We start from the raw sequence: 16,424 nt of genomic DNA on the forward strand, positions 1-16,424 counted from the left end.
TGATACCATGACAGAGAGCGCATGGATTTGCACATTGCGACGTACATGAATGCATCGACAGACAACAAAATCCCCTGTTAGCTTACACATCGGCGCATGTGTACTCGGTTCTCCTTCTGTTTCTTCTAGAGTGGCAATTCGTATCTTTCCAAAGCCAAAAATACGACGTGAAGTGCACTCGAAAGCACACGTTATTATTCGGTCGAATGCATAGCTAGATATCGTAGGAGATGGATACTTAAAGTATGCTTGTTTGAACTCGAGGAGACCACGCAACGCTTACATTCACTTTTTGTGTGCTTGAGATGGACAAAACCTCGGGGATTTCACTAAACCCCAGCTATAGGCTCGCTTTCTACTTAAACGGCCAGGCCTTGCCGAGTTTCCCAAGGAAGTTCCCGCTGTTCATCGGCACGTTTGCACTTCCAAAGTTTGTATTGTCCAGTGCCTGTCGGGCTGCATCGGTCATCTGGGTCCACATGATCAAGTCTTGGTAGTCGCCGCCCTTGGTCGTGCTTTCCAGTGCGTGGTTGATCGGCCACTTACTCTCGTAGTTGACCTTGACGCTGGGGCCATCGACCTTGTCGGCATCAGGGGGAACCTGGGCTGAATACCCGCTATGGGCCGATGGAGTGACAGCCAAGATCTTGGGCTCCGGCATATCGGGGTTGTCGATCCACACAATGACGTGCTCCCAGTCGTGGCGGTGGCCGAGGCCAGAGGACGGCGAGTCTTTCGGGAAGTACCACGAGTACATGATGGCCCAGACGCCATTGTACCAGGTAGATCGGCCGTACACTTGAGAGCCCCAGCCAGAACCTTTGCACTTGGAGCTCGGCGCGCCCGTTTTCTTGAGACCGCCGCTGGTCTCTCCGAGCTCGTTCACAGCAGGATACGCGTGACAGCCGTTGGAGATGTGGAGCTGCGGTTTGAACTTGACCGCGGCTCGTTCAGAGATCGTCACGGGCTCGGGCTGCTTGAACGGCACGACCTCGTCATGTCCAATTGTTTTCGGCACCCATGGAGCAGGTGGCAGTGTCGGCGCTGGTGTTGCCGGAGGCTGTGTTGGTGCTGGTGTTTCTGGCAACGGCGTTGGCGCTGCTGTTTCTGGTACCGGTGCAGGCGTGGGGGTTGGCGTCTCGAGGAGTAATGTAGGGGTCGGCGTCGGAGTGGGGGTCTCAAGTACGGGTGTGGGAGTTGGAGTTTCGGGGGCTAGTGTGGGGGTCGGCGTTGGAGTCTCAACAGCTAATGTCGGCGTTGGAGTTGGGGCCTCAAGTACGGGGGTGGGAGTGGGAGTCTCGAGGGTTGATGCAGGGGTGACTGTGGGCTGTAAATCTTGCTGCTGCTGCTCTTGCTGCTTTTGGGTTTGGTCTTGCGAGTTTGATGTCTCTAGATCCACCGAGTTTGAGGCTTCTAGTTGCACCTCCAGAGCCTGAATCGCGGTGACGCAGACAACAGCGGCGCTAAGGAATGCGGTTATCTTCATGACGACGAAGAGTGAGTTGTGGCCCGACGAAGGAAATAGAGAAGTGGTGCGGCGATCGTTTGAGGAAGAAGTGGACTCTGAGACCGGAAGCAGCATTGGGATAGTGAAGATTAGTCACGCATTCCCGGCATCCGGTAGTTGTACAGTGAGTGCATTCCCCGGTTGTTTTGAGGACCTACTCCTCCCGCGCAAGTTATCGTGACACTAGGTCTTAGTAAACCTGTACTGTACTACTAAGCCCCGTCACACCTGGATAGCCGGAACTTGCACAAGATGGGACGCGTTAGACTGAGGTAAGTTTTTACATACATTGGGGCGTGTGACCTCAATATTTTTTCGATTTCGACATATTGTATATTATCGGATAGCTCATGTTAAAAGCAATCGAATAAGAGTGTTTTTACGCGTTTTACGAGTGGTTTTCACTTTCAAATTTTTGATGTCCGGTTATGCCCGAAATTTGATTGGTCAACTTTAAACCCGATTATCTTGATAACTCCAAATGGTGGCTTAGCGTCTTTTTGTTTGACGCGGTCTCTGTATTACACGGTAGATTCATGGACAGTTCGATCGTGCTTTGCTCAATTACTCACTGTCGCACCTGATTAGTGGTTCCACGTAGTCAGCTACAGTACATGTAACACCTCGACGTTGTTTTCGAGTTCTACTATACCGAGTTGTGGAGTCGAATGACTATGGATCTGCTAATGCTTAACTCTTCTGGACTCCTAGTCCCTAGAAGTATTCTTCTAGCAGAAGAGTGAGCAGGTATTGCCTGTGTCGGAACTCGACTACGAAGTCACCTCCAGTTGTCCTTTCGTCACTAGAAATGCCCTCAGGATGTGCTGCAGTCGAGATGCGTCCTACGTACCGTCGAAGCATCGAGAGCCAAGGACGCAGAGGCCCACCGAGCTGCGTGCTTCAATGGAACAATGCGATCGTAAACATTTCTTGTACTTCGAAGTAATGCTTCCCGTAGAATATTAATGGGGTCATATACTGATTGGTGTGTGTGGACCACGTTTGGAGTGTGTTTATATTACTTTTCTCGGTCTGCAGCTTGAAGAGGGCTACGAGTACAGCCCGCTGCATGGGCACCACCAAAGCACTCATTGCTCTTACGTTGTGTCAGTAGCGACAACTTGTAGCCTGCAACTTGTGGTCTGAAAAAGCGCGCGAAAGCTCCAGAACCTACGAGTGTACATTACCGATTCCCTAAGCGAAAGGCGCACTAACGTTCACAATACAATACAATATACACAATTGTAGTGTTGTAGAACGATCAAACACTGTCGAGAGAGGCCTCAGAGAGACCGTTTGCAACCGTAGCGAAGCGTAGGTCTGCAATGGTCGGCGCGTGGGCCGGAGTAGGTATGCCTAAGTAGGAGTTACTATCTTTTTACCGACGCCTTGCCCGCCATGAGCGAAGCGAAATTGGCGGTGCAAACGAGGAGCTCACCCAGGCGAAGCCCGACCAAATCCACCGACCCGATCAGTATACGAGCCCATATAAAGTCTATCATGCTTACGAGGTTAATTGACTTGTTGTTGAAATTGCGGCTCAATCTAACTGGAATACAATACTATACGGTAGTACGATGCCGCAATGAATGCGGTTAGACGGCTAAATATATGTTGTTATGAGTAAGCTTAGTTGCTATCATTTTGAAAATACATTGCCTGCGAATAGGTGGGTGAATATTTATGCCACCACATTTCGATTTTAAATAGTAAGAAAAGAAAACTTACTTTTACAGAACAGCAAGGTTCGTATTCCCCAACGACCATGAACATTTTACGAAGCGATGCCGGCATATCCATAGTCTGGTGCCAATATCATGGTTGACAAGAAGAAAAAACATAGACACTGACGAGCACTAGATGGTATAAGCTGCATGGAATGATTCTTTTTTTTGGTGAGGCTACTATTATTAATAAATACCGTTTATGTCAAAGTAAGTATATTATTGCAAAGGGTTAGTGATCATACTTGACCTGGTGGCGTATATTTAGGCACTTATTTCGGAGCCTGCTGGAAGCTGGCACTTTGACGTCTAAGTGAGTTACCCTAAACTATTCCTAGTTGATCGGTTTCCCTTCCTGAGGTCGTGGTGAGGCGGCGGTTTGAGGGGATGCGGTTGCAGAGGTTAATCGGGAGTTCCATAAGGGGGGTGACTTAGGGGGTTCCAGGGGATAGTGATGGAGGTAGTCGGGGGTCGGAAAATAGACTTACGTGGCGTTTGTATCGGAATCGCTCCGGGCGAGACTCGAACCCTCGTGGGCCTTACCCACAGGGACACAGGAGCCCCAAGTGATCATAACAACAGTCTTTAGCTGCAACCGAAGAAACCCGGTTGGCGTTAAAAACCGTTCTTATGTATGTATGCTGCTGTGGAATTGGATTCAGTCGATGTACAACTCGCGCGTATGGCTCGTGCTTGGACTCCCGGACTATTAAAACGGTGATACCATGGATGCAAACCTCCAAAGCGGCAAACCAGGGTTCGTGTAGTCTGGCAACTGCGGCGGTGGAGTCTGGGCAGACGCTGGAACCAACACCAGAGTACCTCAACTTGGCATTCCCCAGAATGCCGCAGCTTCTGCAAGAAGGCCTCGTGGAATGGTCTAATAGAAGGGGAGACGCGCAGGTTCTGCTGGCAGACCCCGAAGAACAGCAAACGAAGACGTAAGTAGTGAGAATCGGCCAAGGGTAAAACCACGGCAGTAGGGTTGTTAGGACTCGGAAGTTACCCAGTTGTTCAATATACCTCATCATCATCATCTATTAAAACGGTGATACCGAGTACCGCTACGCATCGACAATACAGTAGGTAAAGAATTCTTTTCCCGCCAATCGATTTAACCATTAGCGTACGCGACCCAGACAACGCGAACTCGCTGTTGCGCTCGAGTTGAGCCTGAAAGCAGCATTTTGGAAACTGTTAGCTAACTCTTTGGGAAATACTTTGACAAACAATGATAATCGATTCCAAAACCTCACTGGAAAATGACAGGCATATTTGAGCCTTTTATATTTTGAAGCATTTAACCAACCATGGAAGTTAATTCGTCGTCGCTGTAGCTATCGCCCGAGTGCTCCGGCGATAACCGCAGTAAAAAAAGCTATCGCTGTCGTCGGCATACACTTCCTCGACGAATTTGGTGTACTCCAGCGCCTCGTGTGCAAATTGACGCAGACCCAGGTACATGTTCGCACCCACGGGGCGAATACTACTTTGCGGGGATCACCCTCACTTGTCAATGCCGGCGCCGTCAAGTTGTCCTCGTGGGAGCTCTTTCTCTTCGCGTAGTGCCGAGCATCTGACAAGCGTTTGGTGCTCGCGGGGTGCTAGCTCTCCGACCAGCGATTGATGTGCACGCGGTGCCAACTCTCCGACAGGCGCTTGGTCCCCACGGGGCGGTTGTTTGCCGCAAAGCGCTTGGAGCCACACATGAGGCGGAGCATGGACTGCGGGACGCACAGCCCAATGACGCAGATCATGGGCGGACCCAGCGGTAAGTACCCGCACCACCATTGCGCGCGTGGATTCAGCGTCGGCAAGATCTTCCAAGCGTGTGCGCCGTCGATGGGAAGTTGGGGAGTGAGAAAAGAATATGGCGCTGTGTAGACGTAAAGGCTCTCATTCGAACGGAATTCGATTTTGCATTCCACCAAGATACTGATGGAGTTCATTCACGACTAACATTTCGTGATGGATACACAAGGCGGACAAGCGTTTCCCAAGTTGCGGCGGCCTGACATGATCAAGCTGACGAGGATTACGACTATGAAAGCTCGTTAGCTCGATCATTTCAGGCCGCCAAACTTCTGGTGCACGCGTGGATCTGAAAAGCAAAGAAGGAGAGAGATTTACGTAGGAAATCTGCTAGCGAACTACCGAGGAATTTTGTGCGCAAGGCAACATCGCGAGGCTCTTTTCCCTCTCCAGTGTTGTAGATTACGTTTAGTCCTGAGGGGTTAGCATTGCGTAACGCTGAGACGGCGAGGTTCATGTCGTTCAGTCACCAACTTGATCGAATCACCGCGACCATCATGTCGCCGTAGTAGCCGAGGCACCTGGCTTCTTGGCCGGGGGGTAAATGAATACTTTGTACCCCTGTGACTCCATTTTCAGAGCCACCCCGGCGCGCGGCTGGTCTTGCCGCCCTCTGACGAGATACTCGCGGAAACGCGCGTACTCGTGGGCAGGCGTGCCGAAAATACGATACATATCTATTTTCTCAAGTTAACGAAATACGTATTTGTTTGTATACCAAGGAGAGAAGAAATAAATAATCTGAAGACCCCGTGCTGACGCAGTAAATTATTCAGTAAATTGCTGCAATCGTGTTACCTTCATGGGTTCTTACAAACACTGCCCACGGTCGCCACATCCGTGTTAAGGTTGCTGAACAACATCATTTTAGCATAAAGGGAAAATTTGATGGCGTTAACACAATGAAAATTAGGGGGAAAAACTTCTCAATCATGAAGGATATATTCAACCGCAGAAATTAAATCTAGAAGTTTTGATCTATGCTGGAATAAATACCGGATAAACCAAGGAGGTATACCTACAATAAAATATTGATTCCGAAAATACAAATATATTTCCGGGCGTATTTATTTTTCGGGATCCCTGCTCGTGGGCATCCGCCATCGAGTCTGGAGTCAGCTCCATGACCACTCGCTTGACGCTGGGGCGGTCGAACTTCAAGAAATCCCGGAACTTGTGCAGCCGCGCCAGCTGCACCACGTCCATCGCCCTCGGCCTGCATGCAGTATCATATAACACGGCTTAGCTCTAGCTCTAGCTACGTAGGTTACGTACGACGTGCGTGGCTGTCGTACAGCCAGGCGTTGTTCAAGACCGTCGTGAGCGGTGCAGCCCGGCAGTTGCACTTGTGCACGCCACTGCGTCTAAGCTGGATCACTGGGTGTTTGCTCGACTGGGCAACAGCACAAACAAGCAACAAGAAAAGATAATCCACACGCAATATTCCACAGCAACCCTCCTTATAGTTTAGTTACGTACCATCCTGGCTGCTTGGGTGTACGGCATCCTTTGGCCGAAGACTGTCGATGGAGTCGCTTGCTGCCGAGCCGGGAAATTCTCAACTGAGCAGTCCGAAATGCCCGACGGTTGACCTTCAGGCCAAACTCTCTCAGCCATCAGCGGTCCCCTTCTCGGAAATCTACTGCAAGTCTGGGGGCATCAACCGTAACTTTACAGTTAACTTAGTTGAAGTGGCCAGGTCAGCCAACTTGTGTGGTCCACTTAGCTAATCAAACCCATGCGTACACACATCCTACACAGCGCTTGAAGTCTCCGTCCAACCGCCAGTACGTCAACCCCCACGTCACTTCACCTTGCGTGTCAATCTCAACCCCCCCCTCCACGCTCTCATTCCTCAATCCACCGCCCCGCCAGCAAGTCCAACACCCTCACCACCCCCAACTGCCTCATGGTCTCCATCGGCACGCGCTCGCCGGTCTACGGCCGCCACGGAATCGTCTCGTGCTCGCAGCCCTTGGCGTCCGAGATCGGCCTGCGCATCTTGAAGCAAGGCGGCAACGCCGTGGACGCGGCCATCGCCATCGCCGCCGCCCTGAACGTCACGGAGCCGTGCTCCACGGGCGTGGGGGGCGACTGCTTCCTGCTCTTCTTCGACGCCCAGACCAAGCAGGTGCGCGGCCTCAACGGCAGCGGCCGCAGTCCTGCGGCTCTCACGGCCGAGCAGGCGATCAAAGACCTTGGACAGGACGCCAGCGTCATCCCCAGTGGCCACGGCCACGCTGTCACGGTACCCGGCACTGTGGCAGGCTGGGTGGATGCAGTGGACGCCTGGGGGACGTTGACTTTGGGGGAGATCCTGGGTCCTGCCATTGAGTTGGCAAGAGAGGGGTTCCCTGTGAGTCCGTTGACGGCGGCCAGTTGGGAGCGTGGCAAGAGCCAATTGCTGCGTGGATCCAATGCCGCAGAGCTGCTGAATGCTGACGGGGAAGCCCCGAAGGCTGGGGAGATCTTTAAGAACGAGAACTTGGCTGGATGCTTGGAAGAAATCGTGACGAAGGGCAAGAAGGCGTTCTATGATGATGGACGCATTGCGCAAGCCATTGTGAGTATGGTGAAGGAGAAGGGAGGAGTGATGACCGTTGACGACCTCAAGAACCACACGTCGACGTTCGTCACGCCCATTAGCACGCGATTCCAGGGGGTTGATGTCCATGAGATCCCGCCCAATGGACAGGGGATCACTGCGCTGCTAGCGTTGAACATTCTGTCGCAGCTCACGAAGGATGGAGGGTTGCCCGAGAGGGGAAGTGCTGAGGAGGTCCATCTGCAGATTGAGGCCCTTCGTCTCGCCTTCGCTGATGCCAAGTGGTTCGTGAGCGACATGGAGCACAACACGTCGCTGCCTGTTGACGAACTGCTGAGTGAAAGTTACGCCAAGAAGCGCGCGACGTTGGTGAACCGGAAAAAGGCGGCGATCGACCCGAAGCACGGCAGCCCCGAGCTCAGCTGTGACACTGTGAGTTTCCAGGTCATTGACGGTCAGGGCAACGCCGTGTCGATGGTGAACAGCAACTACGAAGGATTCGGCACGGGCCTTGTGCCCAAGGGCTGCGGTTTCACGCTGCAGAACCGCGGCTGCAACTTCGAGCTGCACGGCGCCAACGTAGGGCACCCGAACACTTTGGCTCCGAACAAGCGGCCGTACCACACGATCATCCCCGGACTGTCGACCCTCGCGGACTCGGGCGAGCTGCACTCGAGTTTCTCCGTCATGGGCGGCTTCATGCAGCCCCAGGGCCACGTCCAGGTGCTGAGCCACATGCTGCTGCACGGGATGAACCCGCAGGAGGCGCTGGACGCTCCTCGCTTCATGATCGATGTGGATCGTCCAACCAAGCCCGGCCGGAGCGACGGTGGCAGCTCCGTTCTGGTCGAAAAGGACCTCGGGCCCGACGTGATCGCAGCGCTGCGTGACGAGTTTGGCCACAACATTCAAGAGGTGGGGGGCTTCAAGCGATCGACTTTCGGTCGCGGTCAGATCATTCTGCGGGATCCGAAGACGGGAGTGCTCTGTGCTGGCTCCGATGGACGCGCCGACGGCTGTGCCATGGGCTGGTAAGCTGCGACTCGATGCCTGCAGTCCAAAACGGTGCGTAACATCAAGACCACGCAAGCTAAAGAAAGACAGTCGCATTTATTCATTGTGCTCTTGTTCTTCACTTGCCGAAGTTATTTGTGCTGGAGCAAGCAAGCTAAGGCTTTGACGAACTCGTTGGACTTTTCACCCAAGATCAAGGCGTACAAATGATGGTCGCAAGGCTCCTCAATGGCTATGACGGCGCTGCAAGTAAAGGAGAAAAGCCCCCACCTGCAGCTCCCCCAGCTTCGACCGAGTCAGCGTCATGTCGACCTCCATTACCTCAAGTGGCTCCGACCTCCTACACCTCGCATGCCATGATGCTGCAACTGCAAGAATACCGTACACGAGTCCGCACCGCCTTCCAGTCCACATATCGACATCCCCTAGCAATCGCAGCCTCAAACACTCCAGGATCTCCATCCAAACGCGATGCACATAGTGGAAACTACTGTCGAAGTCGCATCCTTGAGTCCTCCAGACAACTTTTCACTGCTGAAGCACGTAGTAGAGCGCGTGCTGCCCCGCTCTCTCCCAGTTCTCCGCCGCGCTCGACGCTGAAAGCCGAAGGAGGCGTCGCGTTCCATCGCACGACCACTTCATCTCGTACAGCGGTCAAGTCCTCCCTCTTCGCACTCGGACCTGGTCAATACGACGTCGTTCCCCGACGACCCGCTACAACCGGCAGCGTCAAGTTCAGTCCGGCCGACAGGTTTCGAGAGCACGCGGGCGGCGGCATCGCCGATTCACACGCTCCAGGACCTGGCCAGTATCTCCCTGACGATCGCTTCATTGCTAAACGCTCTGCTCGCGTCGTGTTTTCCCAACTTCCAAGACAGACGCAGACGGCGGAACCCCCTCGAGGGTCCATCGCGGTGGCTCCAGCGACAGCGGACGTCGTGTCGAGCTACTACTACGTACCAGCCAGCGGCTTCGCAGCACCAGGAGACATGGCCTCGAAGAGCGGAGGTGGAATTCCCAACTGGAGCCGTAGCCCGCGATTTCCAGGTCGACGACGAGAGATTTTCCAAAACTCGGCTCAGAACTCGCCTGCTATCGACTATATTGCGCGTAACAAGGCGGCAATTGAGAGCATGTCTGCCGAACAACGACAACGAAGACGGATGCGAGAGGCTGCTATCAAACCGCAGCCAAGAATCGTCGAGGAAGAAGACGGACGAAGGTTTTCTTTGGTACCGCGTCGGAACTCGCTCTTCTGCATGAATTCAAGTGATTTAGCAGAAGTTGTCCATAGGCGGCGAAGCTCCGTTGGTGCTGTTCCGGATGAGGTACAAGATCTGGAGACCCAACAGACAGTCTCGCAAGCGTGGAGTACACTAGTCGTGCTTTCTGTCGCGCAAACCAAGTTCGTGAGGCTGCTCGTCGTGGCCGCAGTATTGCATCGACTCCGTCGTGCTCAAGAACTGCGCTACAAACGCATCACCTTCCAGTCCTGGACACACGTCCGCGATCGAGAGGCGATGCGTTCCCTAGCGGCGGCACTTATCGCGAGTAGCACCTTCAGCTATCGCCTCAGGCTACGAGTTGAGCGGAAGATTCGCGCTGCAAACCTGCTGCGAAGTTTTTTGTCTGGTCTTTCGGTGGATGTTCGATTCGCGATGGCAGTTCGACGGGTGCAGCGCCGGATTATTGTGCTCCAGCGCTGGTGGCGCCGAGCGCGGCTTGTTGTGCGCGCCCGCGAGCAATGCTTAGCGTACAAGTGGCTGGTTGTTGAGCACCGACTGCGCACGGAGCATATCGCACAGATGCCCCACTTACAGAGAGTGTTCCAGCCTCCTGCGACCGCAGGCGCGTTCTCTCCTGCTGGCGCGTCTAGCGCGTTGGCAAAGAGGCGAGCCTCAGTAGTAGGCGCCTCAGTTCAAACGGTGGCGGTGGAAGCTCAGCTTCCGTTGCATAAGCTGCTCAACCTTCCGGAGCAGAAGCGATGGTTCACTGCGCGGTTCGTATTGAGCCCTGACGGCGTCCTACGAGCGTACGCTACGGATTCGGAAGTTGAAACAGGTGCCAAAGCCCCGGAAAGCCCGACAAAGGAGCGCTTGGAGGTCGAAGTGAAACATTTCCGCTGCCATGGGCACGGATTTGCGAATGCATCTCCAAGTTCGACACGTGGGGCTGAGAATGAAGGGGATGTCGAGTGCAGACCGTACTTGATGGTGTTCAGGCCTGGTGCCAGTCGATTCGTGCTGATCACGGATGCCTCGAGTCTCGTTCTAGCGCCATTGCTCGACTGGAAAGACAAGCTGGAGCGGCTGGCTGGATACCCGCTCGGCTCGCCCTTCCCCGGCGGTGGGTCCCAGCGCGACATTGCAGATATGCTCGCTCAAACCAACAATGCCGAGCTGGAGGAGGCGGAAGAGGCCCCAGGAGGAAGTTCCCGACGAATAAGCATTCCCGGTGGCTCCAACGGTGAAAGGGTCACTTCGATGTCACAAGTTCGCAAGCGGAGCAGCCGTCAGCGTCTGCGTCGCAGCAATGCCGCTCAGCCTATCGCTGAAGGCGAGTTGTCCTATTACGTCGTGGATCTGCTTCGTGACTGTCCGCGGATTCCAGCGCCAATAGTGTGGGGAGCTCTTCGAGACAAACTGCGCGAAGAACGCAAAAACTTCCGATCCGAGATCTACCGCTTCAAGTTGGAGATCGCTCGATATCAGCAACATGAACGCGATCGGCGTCAACTCGTCGTGCTCGACAAGTTCAAGGAGTTCTTCGTACGTGTGTATCTTGCAACTGTAATTTCTCTGTTGGTTAACCAAACGTTTATTCTTTTTAACAGACGATGGAGCGACCTCGCCACCCTCACTTCCGAAGTCTCATATCACACCGCAAGATGGAAGCCCTCGTCCGCCAAACCATCGAGTTCGTGAAAACCTCGCAGCCGTACAACCCAAGATTCATGCTGCCTTCATGAGATCCCAGGTTCAATGTTACCTGGACTTTTCACTTAAGTATCGCACGATCTGATTCTGTCTATCTAGGAACTCAATAAAAAACTTTAGCGGGAGGTCATATCTGACTCTCTGTTCCAAAAATATCAGATCCGTCCCAAAAACCTATTTTACCTGACTTCTGGATTTCCGTTACGTAGCCATTGCTGCTGGACGCGCGCCATTGCTTCAATTGTGTCATTCCGAGATATCCGCCGACCGCAAGGGATCAACAACCGAAGCGCATGAAGGTCTGGAGCGTGTTATACGTCGCAGCAGCGTTGCTTTCGCCTCTGCTGGAGGAATGCAACGCCTCAGCTGCAGCGCACCGTCACCACCACGCATCGAGATACCGCTACACCATTGAAGGCACGAAGGCAGGAATGGACGCAGCGCTGCGGACAGCACGCGGCCACCTCGATATCCGCAGTATCAAAGCAATTCAAGACACCGACCAGCCAGTCACTGCGGATACGCAAGTGAGGGCGGACGTCGTGGGCTCCGACAAGGACGTAGAGGCCTTTGCGGCCGCTGGGGAGCTCCACTCGACCACTGACATCCACATGGGCAAGCACATCCGGGGCAAAGTGTCGACGGCGTCGTCCCCGTTGAAGGTTCTTAAGCACAAAGAGTACAACGAGGCTCAAGTCGTGGCGAAGGACAGAGGGGAGGTCACGGCGTGTCTGGAGCGCACGGAGGGGTATCTGGACGCGTTGAAAGAGACGGACAATGGATCGAGTAGTGGAGTGGTGTACACTGAGAGCCCGTTCTTCGAGTGCTTTAGACCGTCGCACGAGGTTTTTGATTTCCTCGACACGCTGACGGAGCAGAACCCGCAGTTTATTACCAAGTACGAGATCGTCTCGGTGACGTACGAGGGCCAGTCGATCCCGGCTTTCAAGATCTCGACCAACTCAGGGGAGACCAGCGAGAAGAAGGTGCTGTACACGCAGGCGCTTATCCACGCTCGCGAGTGGCAGGCGGGAGCTGCTACGTTCTACACGATGGCGTCCATGCTGGACGGTCTTCGAGCTGGAGACGAAGCCGTAACGAGTTTGTTCAACAAGGTCGACTGGTATTTCGTGCCGATCGTGAATATTGACGGGTACCAGTACACGTGGGAAGTCGATCGGATGTGGCGGACCAACCGCCACATTACCAAGGTGAACGGTAGAGATGCTGGCGTGGACTTGAACCGGAACTGGCCACCGAAGGAGTATTTCAACCTTGACCCCAGTGACGTGGACGAAGAGACGTACCCTGGTGAATACCCACTCAGTGAGCCCTCTACAGCGGGGCTGTTTAACTTCATTACGAGTCTAGAGTCGCTGAGTGGCCTCGTGGACATGCATACGTTCGGCGGGCAGGTGCTGCGTCCATTCAGCAATCAACCAGGAGAGGGTGCTGAGCCGTTCGGTTCAAGAATGCGAGCGCTGGGGGATAGCGTACGTAAGGCGCTATCGACTAAGCCTGAAGTGCAGTACCAAAGCGAGACGGGGGCGTACCTCTACAAGGCCTACGGGTGCTTCGACGACGGCATGTTCCTGCAGTTCAACTTGACGGTGCCGGCGTTGACGATTGAGGTCGAGGGTGACGACTTTGTATCGCCTCAAAGTAGTATCCGCCCCGTGGGTGCGAACATGTACCTGGGTCTGCGTCAATTTGCACACGAGGCGCTGGAGTACAGCAAATTCGTCGAGGAAATGTATGCCGACGACAGCGATAGCTACAGCGACGAGGAATAATTTCCCATGTGGGTGGTAAATGGTTCAAACTATAAGAACTCCTACCTGCCACTCTCCAAACCACTAGAACAGTGCAAACTTCTTGGAAATACTAGCGAGGGTTTGGCCATAGGAATCGATGATCTTCCTGTCAGAGTATTTTTCAAAAGTGATTGGAATGCTGCTGCAACTGGAGAATCGAGTGGAACAATTCCTTATTGGAGTCTTGGTTGTGGGATTTAGAAATGAACACGACACATGGAAAAGTACGACGGCCTTTCGGTTGGACAGGTTCAGATTCGATTCCGATTGATGGGAATGCTCAGTATCCGCACAGGACTTCGCGAACTTTCGGAGCTAGCCACACAATGAACAACCTGACGCTCCCATGGACCTCCCGAGCCCTCCGTGTCCTCATTCGAGTCAATGAAAGAATTTGCCGAGGTTGAGGGTACGACGACTTTTGCAGTGACCTGCAGGATGAAATGAGGGCTCTGCGTTTGAAACCTGCTCAAAGTTCTAGCGAGAGTCCCAAAATTATTCAATTAATGGCAACAGCTAAGGCCGACAGGGATCGTGTGTGCTGGTGGAATCTCGAGAATTATTCGAATGGAAATGATGGAATTCTTCGGAATCTGGGGACTGGGACCTACTTAGTGGTGGCCGTGGTCACGTACTTGTGCACCAGCAACAACTTCTCGATCGGATTGATCAAAGGGTCAACAACCGTCACTCGCCCATACTGCATCAATTCCGAAAGCTACTCCACCAGTACGCTGACGTGCACTATGCGAATTGGAGATGGGGAGGAACTTTCAGCCCAGTATGAAAAGCACAAGTTACCTGACACTGATTCGTCTAGGAGAATAGCGCTTTATCATCAAGGATTGCAGGTGGCACGGGTCACACGCAACTGGCAGCATCAGCCTCTCCATCCTTATTTTTTTTTTTACATATTTCCGATACTGTACTTGACCAATTCTTGCCTGTTTTGTGTCTCTCTTCGAAGTCGACTTTCCTACCGCTGCGTCAAAAAATTGTGTACGTACTGTATTGCTACAATTTCTATAGAAGTGCGAAAGCGAGTTCTTGGAGAGGACGAACAAAAAGTAAGATCACAAAATATTAATCGTGAATGAGCCCATCAGTATCTTGGCTTGCCAAAGACTATGGAATGCGAAATCGAACCCCGTTCCTTTACGTCTACGCAACTTCCCTCACTCTCCTATTTCTCACGGACGGCGCACACGCCTGGAAGGTCTTGCTGACGGCGCACAATGGTTGTGCGCGTACTTCCCGCTAAGTCCGCCTATGGTCTGCGTCATTGGGCTGTGTGTCCCCCAGTCCAAGCTTCGCCCCAAGTGTGGCTCGAAGCGCTTTGCGGTAAACAGCCACCACGTGGGGATCAAGCGCCTGTCGGAGAGCAGGCACCACGTGGACATCAAGCGCTGGACGGAGGCCCGGCACTTCGCGAAGAGCAAGAGCTTCCACGACGGGATGTTCCTCCAGGACAACTTGGCGGTACCGGCAGGGACAAGTGAGGTCAAGGGTGATCCCCGCAAAGGATTATTCGCCCCATGGGTGCGAATATGTACCTGAGGCTGCATCAATTTGCGCGAGAGGCGCTGGAGTCCCGAGGAAGTGTAAGCCGACGACAACGATAGCTAGAGCGACGCCGAATAATTTCCCGTGGTTAGTCAAATGCTTCACAATATGGTAAAATTCCCCATTCCTCTTCGTTAATCATACCACTGCAGTAAGCGCATCTCAAGAGTATTTTTTCCGAAGACATTGTAGTTAAAGGGTTATTTTGACGAGCTCGTAGTTCGAAGAACTGTCGATTAGGGGAGGTTTTTGAATGGCATCGAACGACATTCATACTACACGGACCGTTGCCATGCCTCCTCAATCAACACAGCGATCTGATGGATCGATAAGGGATAGATAGAGATGATATCGCAGACAAAGTCGCTCTGAAATTTGTGGCTTAATAAACATAATGGTGAAGGATTATAGCTTTCTAGTTATACTGGGAACACCCGAAGAATGAGGGGGTGGACAGCTCCCAACGGATTAATTGGACGCGTAAGCGTAACCTGGCGCAACCTTCGTGCTACACCAGCCAGAAGGATGTCGACCGAGCAGGTTCAACGGTAACTTTCAGCAAGACAGACTGAGGCAGGAAATGCACGTCAACAGAGCTTCAGAAAGTGAACTGCGGCACGCGCGATATTCATGGGTGTGGCCCCTGCGGGGCCACGCCCTTGAATCACGCGGGCTACAGTCATCACGGCAATTAGCACCGGTACCAGCACCAGCATTTTATTCCACAGGTGTTACCAGCCAAGTCGAAGACGATCTAGTTTCACAAAACTCTCATTCAGAAAGGATCTGTCTGAAAGATGTCGAGTTCAGGAAGAGAGCACATTACAACAAGCACCGCCCTAAGTGCTTATTCACGTTCATGAATACAGAGCAAATTGATACAGCGCGAAATCTTACCACATTTTTTTTACCAAAGCTAGCGACACGGCATGCCCGCAAACTTGTTAATCAGACCCTTCTTCTGCTTGTTTTAGTGTTCGCACCAACACTAACTGTATAGCTAACAGTAGTATTTGCAAACTGTTTGTTACTGTGTTGTGAATCTGGCTTACATGTTTGTGGAGTTACTTAAGTAGACCATTGTTAACTATGAACTAAAAAGAGTTGAAGCTCTTTTCACTTGTCGGAAGCTGACTTGCACGCGAAGGTCTTCTTCTTAGCGCGATTACTCTTGCTAAACCGTGGTGTGTACATGGATTGTGGACTCGACAACGGGTGCTACTTAATTGTGAGTGCGTTTCACTGACTTCTGAGTAATTCCACATAATGGGACTTAGGAAGATGACGCGTCCGGCATGCGCCACCTTGGACCAGACCGGAGGAGGATACAATGTGAATGCATCTGGGGAAGTAACGCATCGATCCACTTATGCGGACGTGAGTAAGCTAATAGGGAGTTCAGCGTCATCTAGCAGAAAACAAAAGATAAGTTGCCTTAAAGGGGTTGTAGCACGTTATTTGTGTACGTGAATGACATCCCAACAAGCAACGTCTTTAGAGTTTAGTCAA

The 16,424-nt window shown here is 52.8% G+C and overlaps 6 protein-coding genes across 6 annotated transcripts; 4 read left to right on the forward strand and 2 right to left on the reverse strand.

Moving 5' to 3' along the window:
• Nucleotides 1-361: 361 nt before the first annotated feature.
• On the reverse strand, nt 362-1,057 carry PHYSODRAFT_406265 (hypothetical protein; the record flags this gene model as incomplete). The annotated part of the gene is made up of 1 exon (XM_009530908.1): nt 362-1,057. A coding segment is annotated over one exon (696 nt), but the record flags the coding sequence as incomplete, so codon positions are not given.
• Nucleotides 1,058-4,835: 3,778 nt separating this feature from the next.
• On the reverse strand, nt 4,836-6,660 carry PHYSODRAFT_333700 (hypothetical protein; the record flags this gene model as incomplete). Its single annotated transcript, XM_009530909.1, has 4 exons — nt 4,836-5,051; nt 6,172-6,259; nt 6,339-6,436; nt 6,523-6,660. 4 exons carry the CDS (start codon nt 6,658-6,660, stop codon nt 4,836-4,838), a joined length of 540 nt encoding a protein of 179 aa, XP_009529204.1.
• A 292-nt stretch (nt 6,661-6,952) lies between these two features.
• PHYSODRAFT_509037 (hypothetical protein) lies at nt 6,953-8,623 on the forward strand (the record flags this gene model as incomplete). The annotated part of the gene is made up of 1 exon (XM_009530910.1): nt 6,953-8,623. One exon carries the CDS (start codon nt 6,953-6,955, stop codon nt 8,621-8,623), a length of 1,671 nt encoding a protein of 556 aa, XP_009529205.1.
• Nucleotides 8,624-8,958: 335 nt separating this feature from the next.
• Nucleotides 8,959-11,570, forward strand: PHYSODRAFT_509844 (hypothetical protein; the record flags this gene model as incomplete). The annotated part of the gene is made up of 4 exons (XM_009530911.1): nt 8,959-9,801; nt 9,955-10,653; nt 10,696-11,370; nt 11,436-11,570. 4 exons carry the CDS (start codon nt 8,959-8,961, stop codon nt 11,568-11,570), a joined length of 2,352 nt encoding a protein of 783 aa, XP_009529206.1.
• Nucleotides 11,571-11,831: 261 nt separating this feature from the next.
• PHYSODRAFT_508327 (hypothetical protein) lies at nt 11,832-13,331 on the forward strand (the record flags this gene model as incomplete). The annotated part of the gene is made up of 1 exon (XM_009530912.1): nt 11,832-13,331. One exon carries the CDS (start codon nt 11,832-11,834, stop codon nt 13,329-13,331), a length of 1,500 nt encoding a protein of 499 aa, XP_009529207.1.
• A 1,290-nt stretch (nt 13,332-14,621) lies between these two features.
• Nucleotides 14,622-14,957, forward strand: PHYSODRAFT_333704 (hypothetical protein; the record flags this gene model as incomplete). Its single annotated transcript, XM_009530913.1, has 2 exons — nt 14,622-14,852; nt 14,931-14,957. The coding sequence occupies 2 exons, from the start codon at nt 14,622-14,624 to the stop codon at nt 14,955-14,957; spliced, it is 258 nt and encodes an 85-aa protein (XP_009529208.1).
• Nucleotides 14,958-16,424: the final 1,467 nt, after the last annotated feature.

Source organism: Phytophthora sojae (genome assembly GCF_000149755.1).
Source record: "Phytophthora sojae unplaced genomic scaffold PHYSOscaffold_5, whole genome shotgun sequence".
Taxonomy (NCBI): domain Eukaryota; phylum Oomycota; class Peronosporomycetes; order Peronosporales; family Peronosporaceae; genus Phytophthora; species Phytophthora sojae.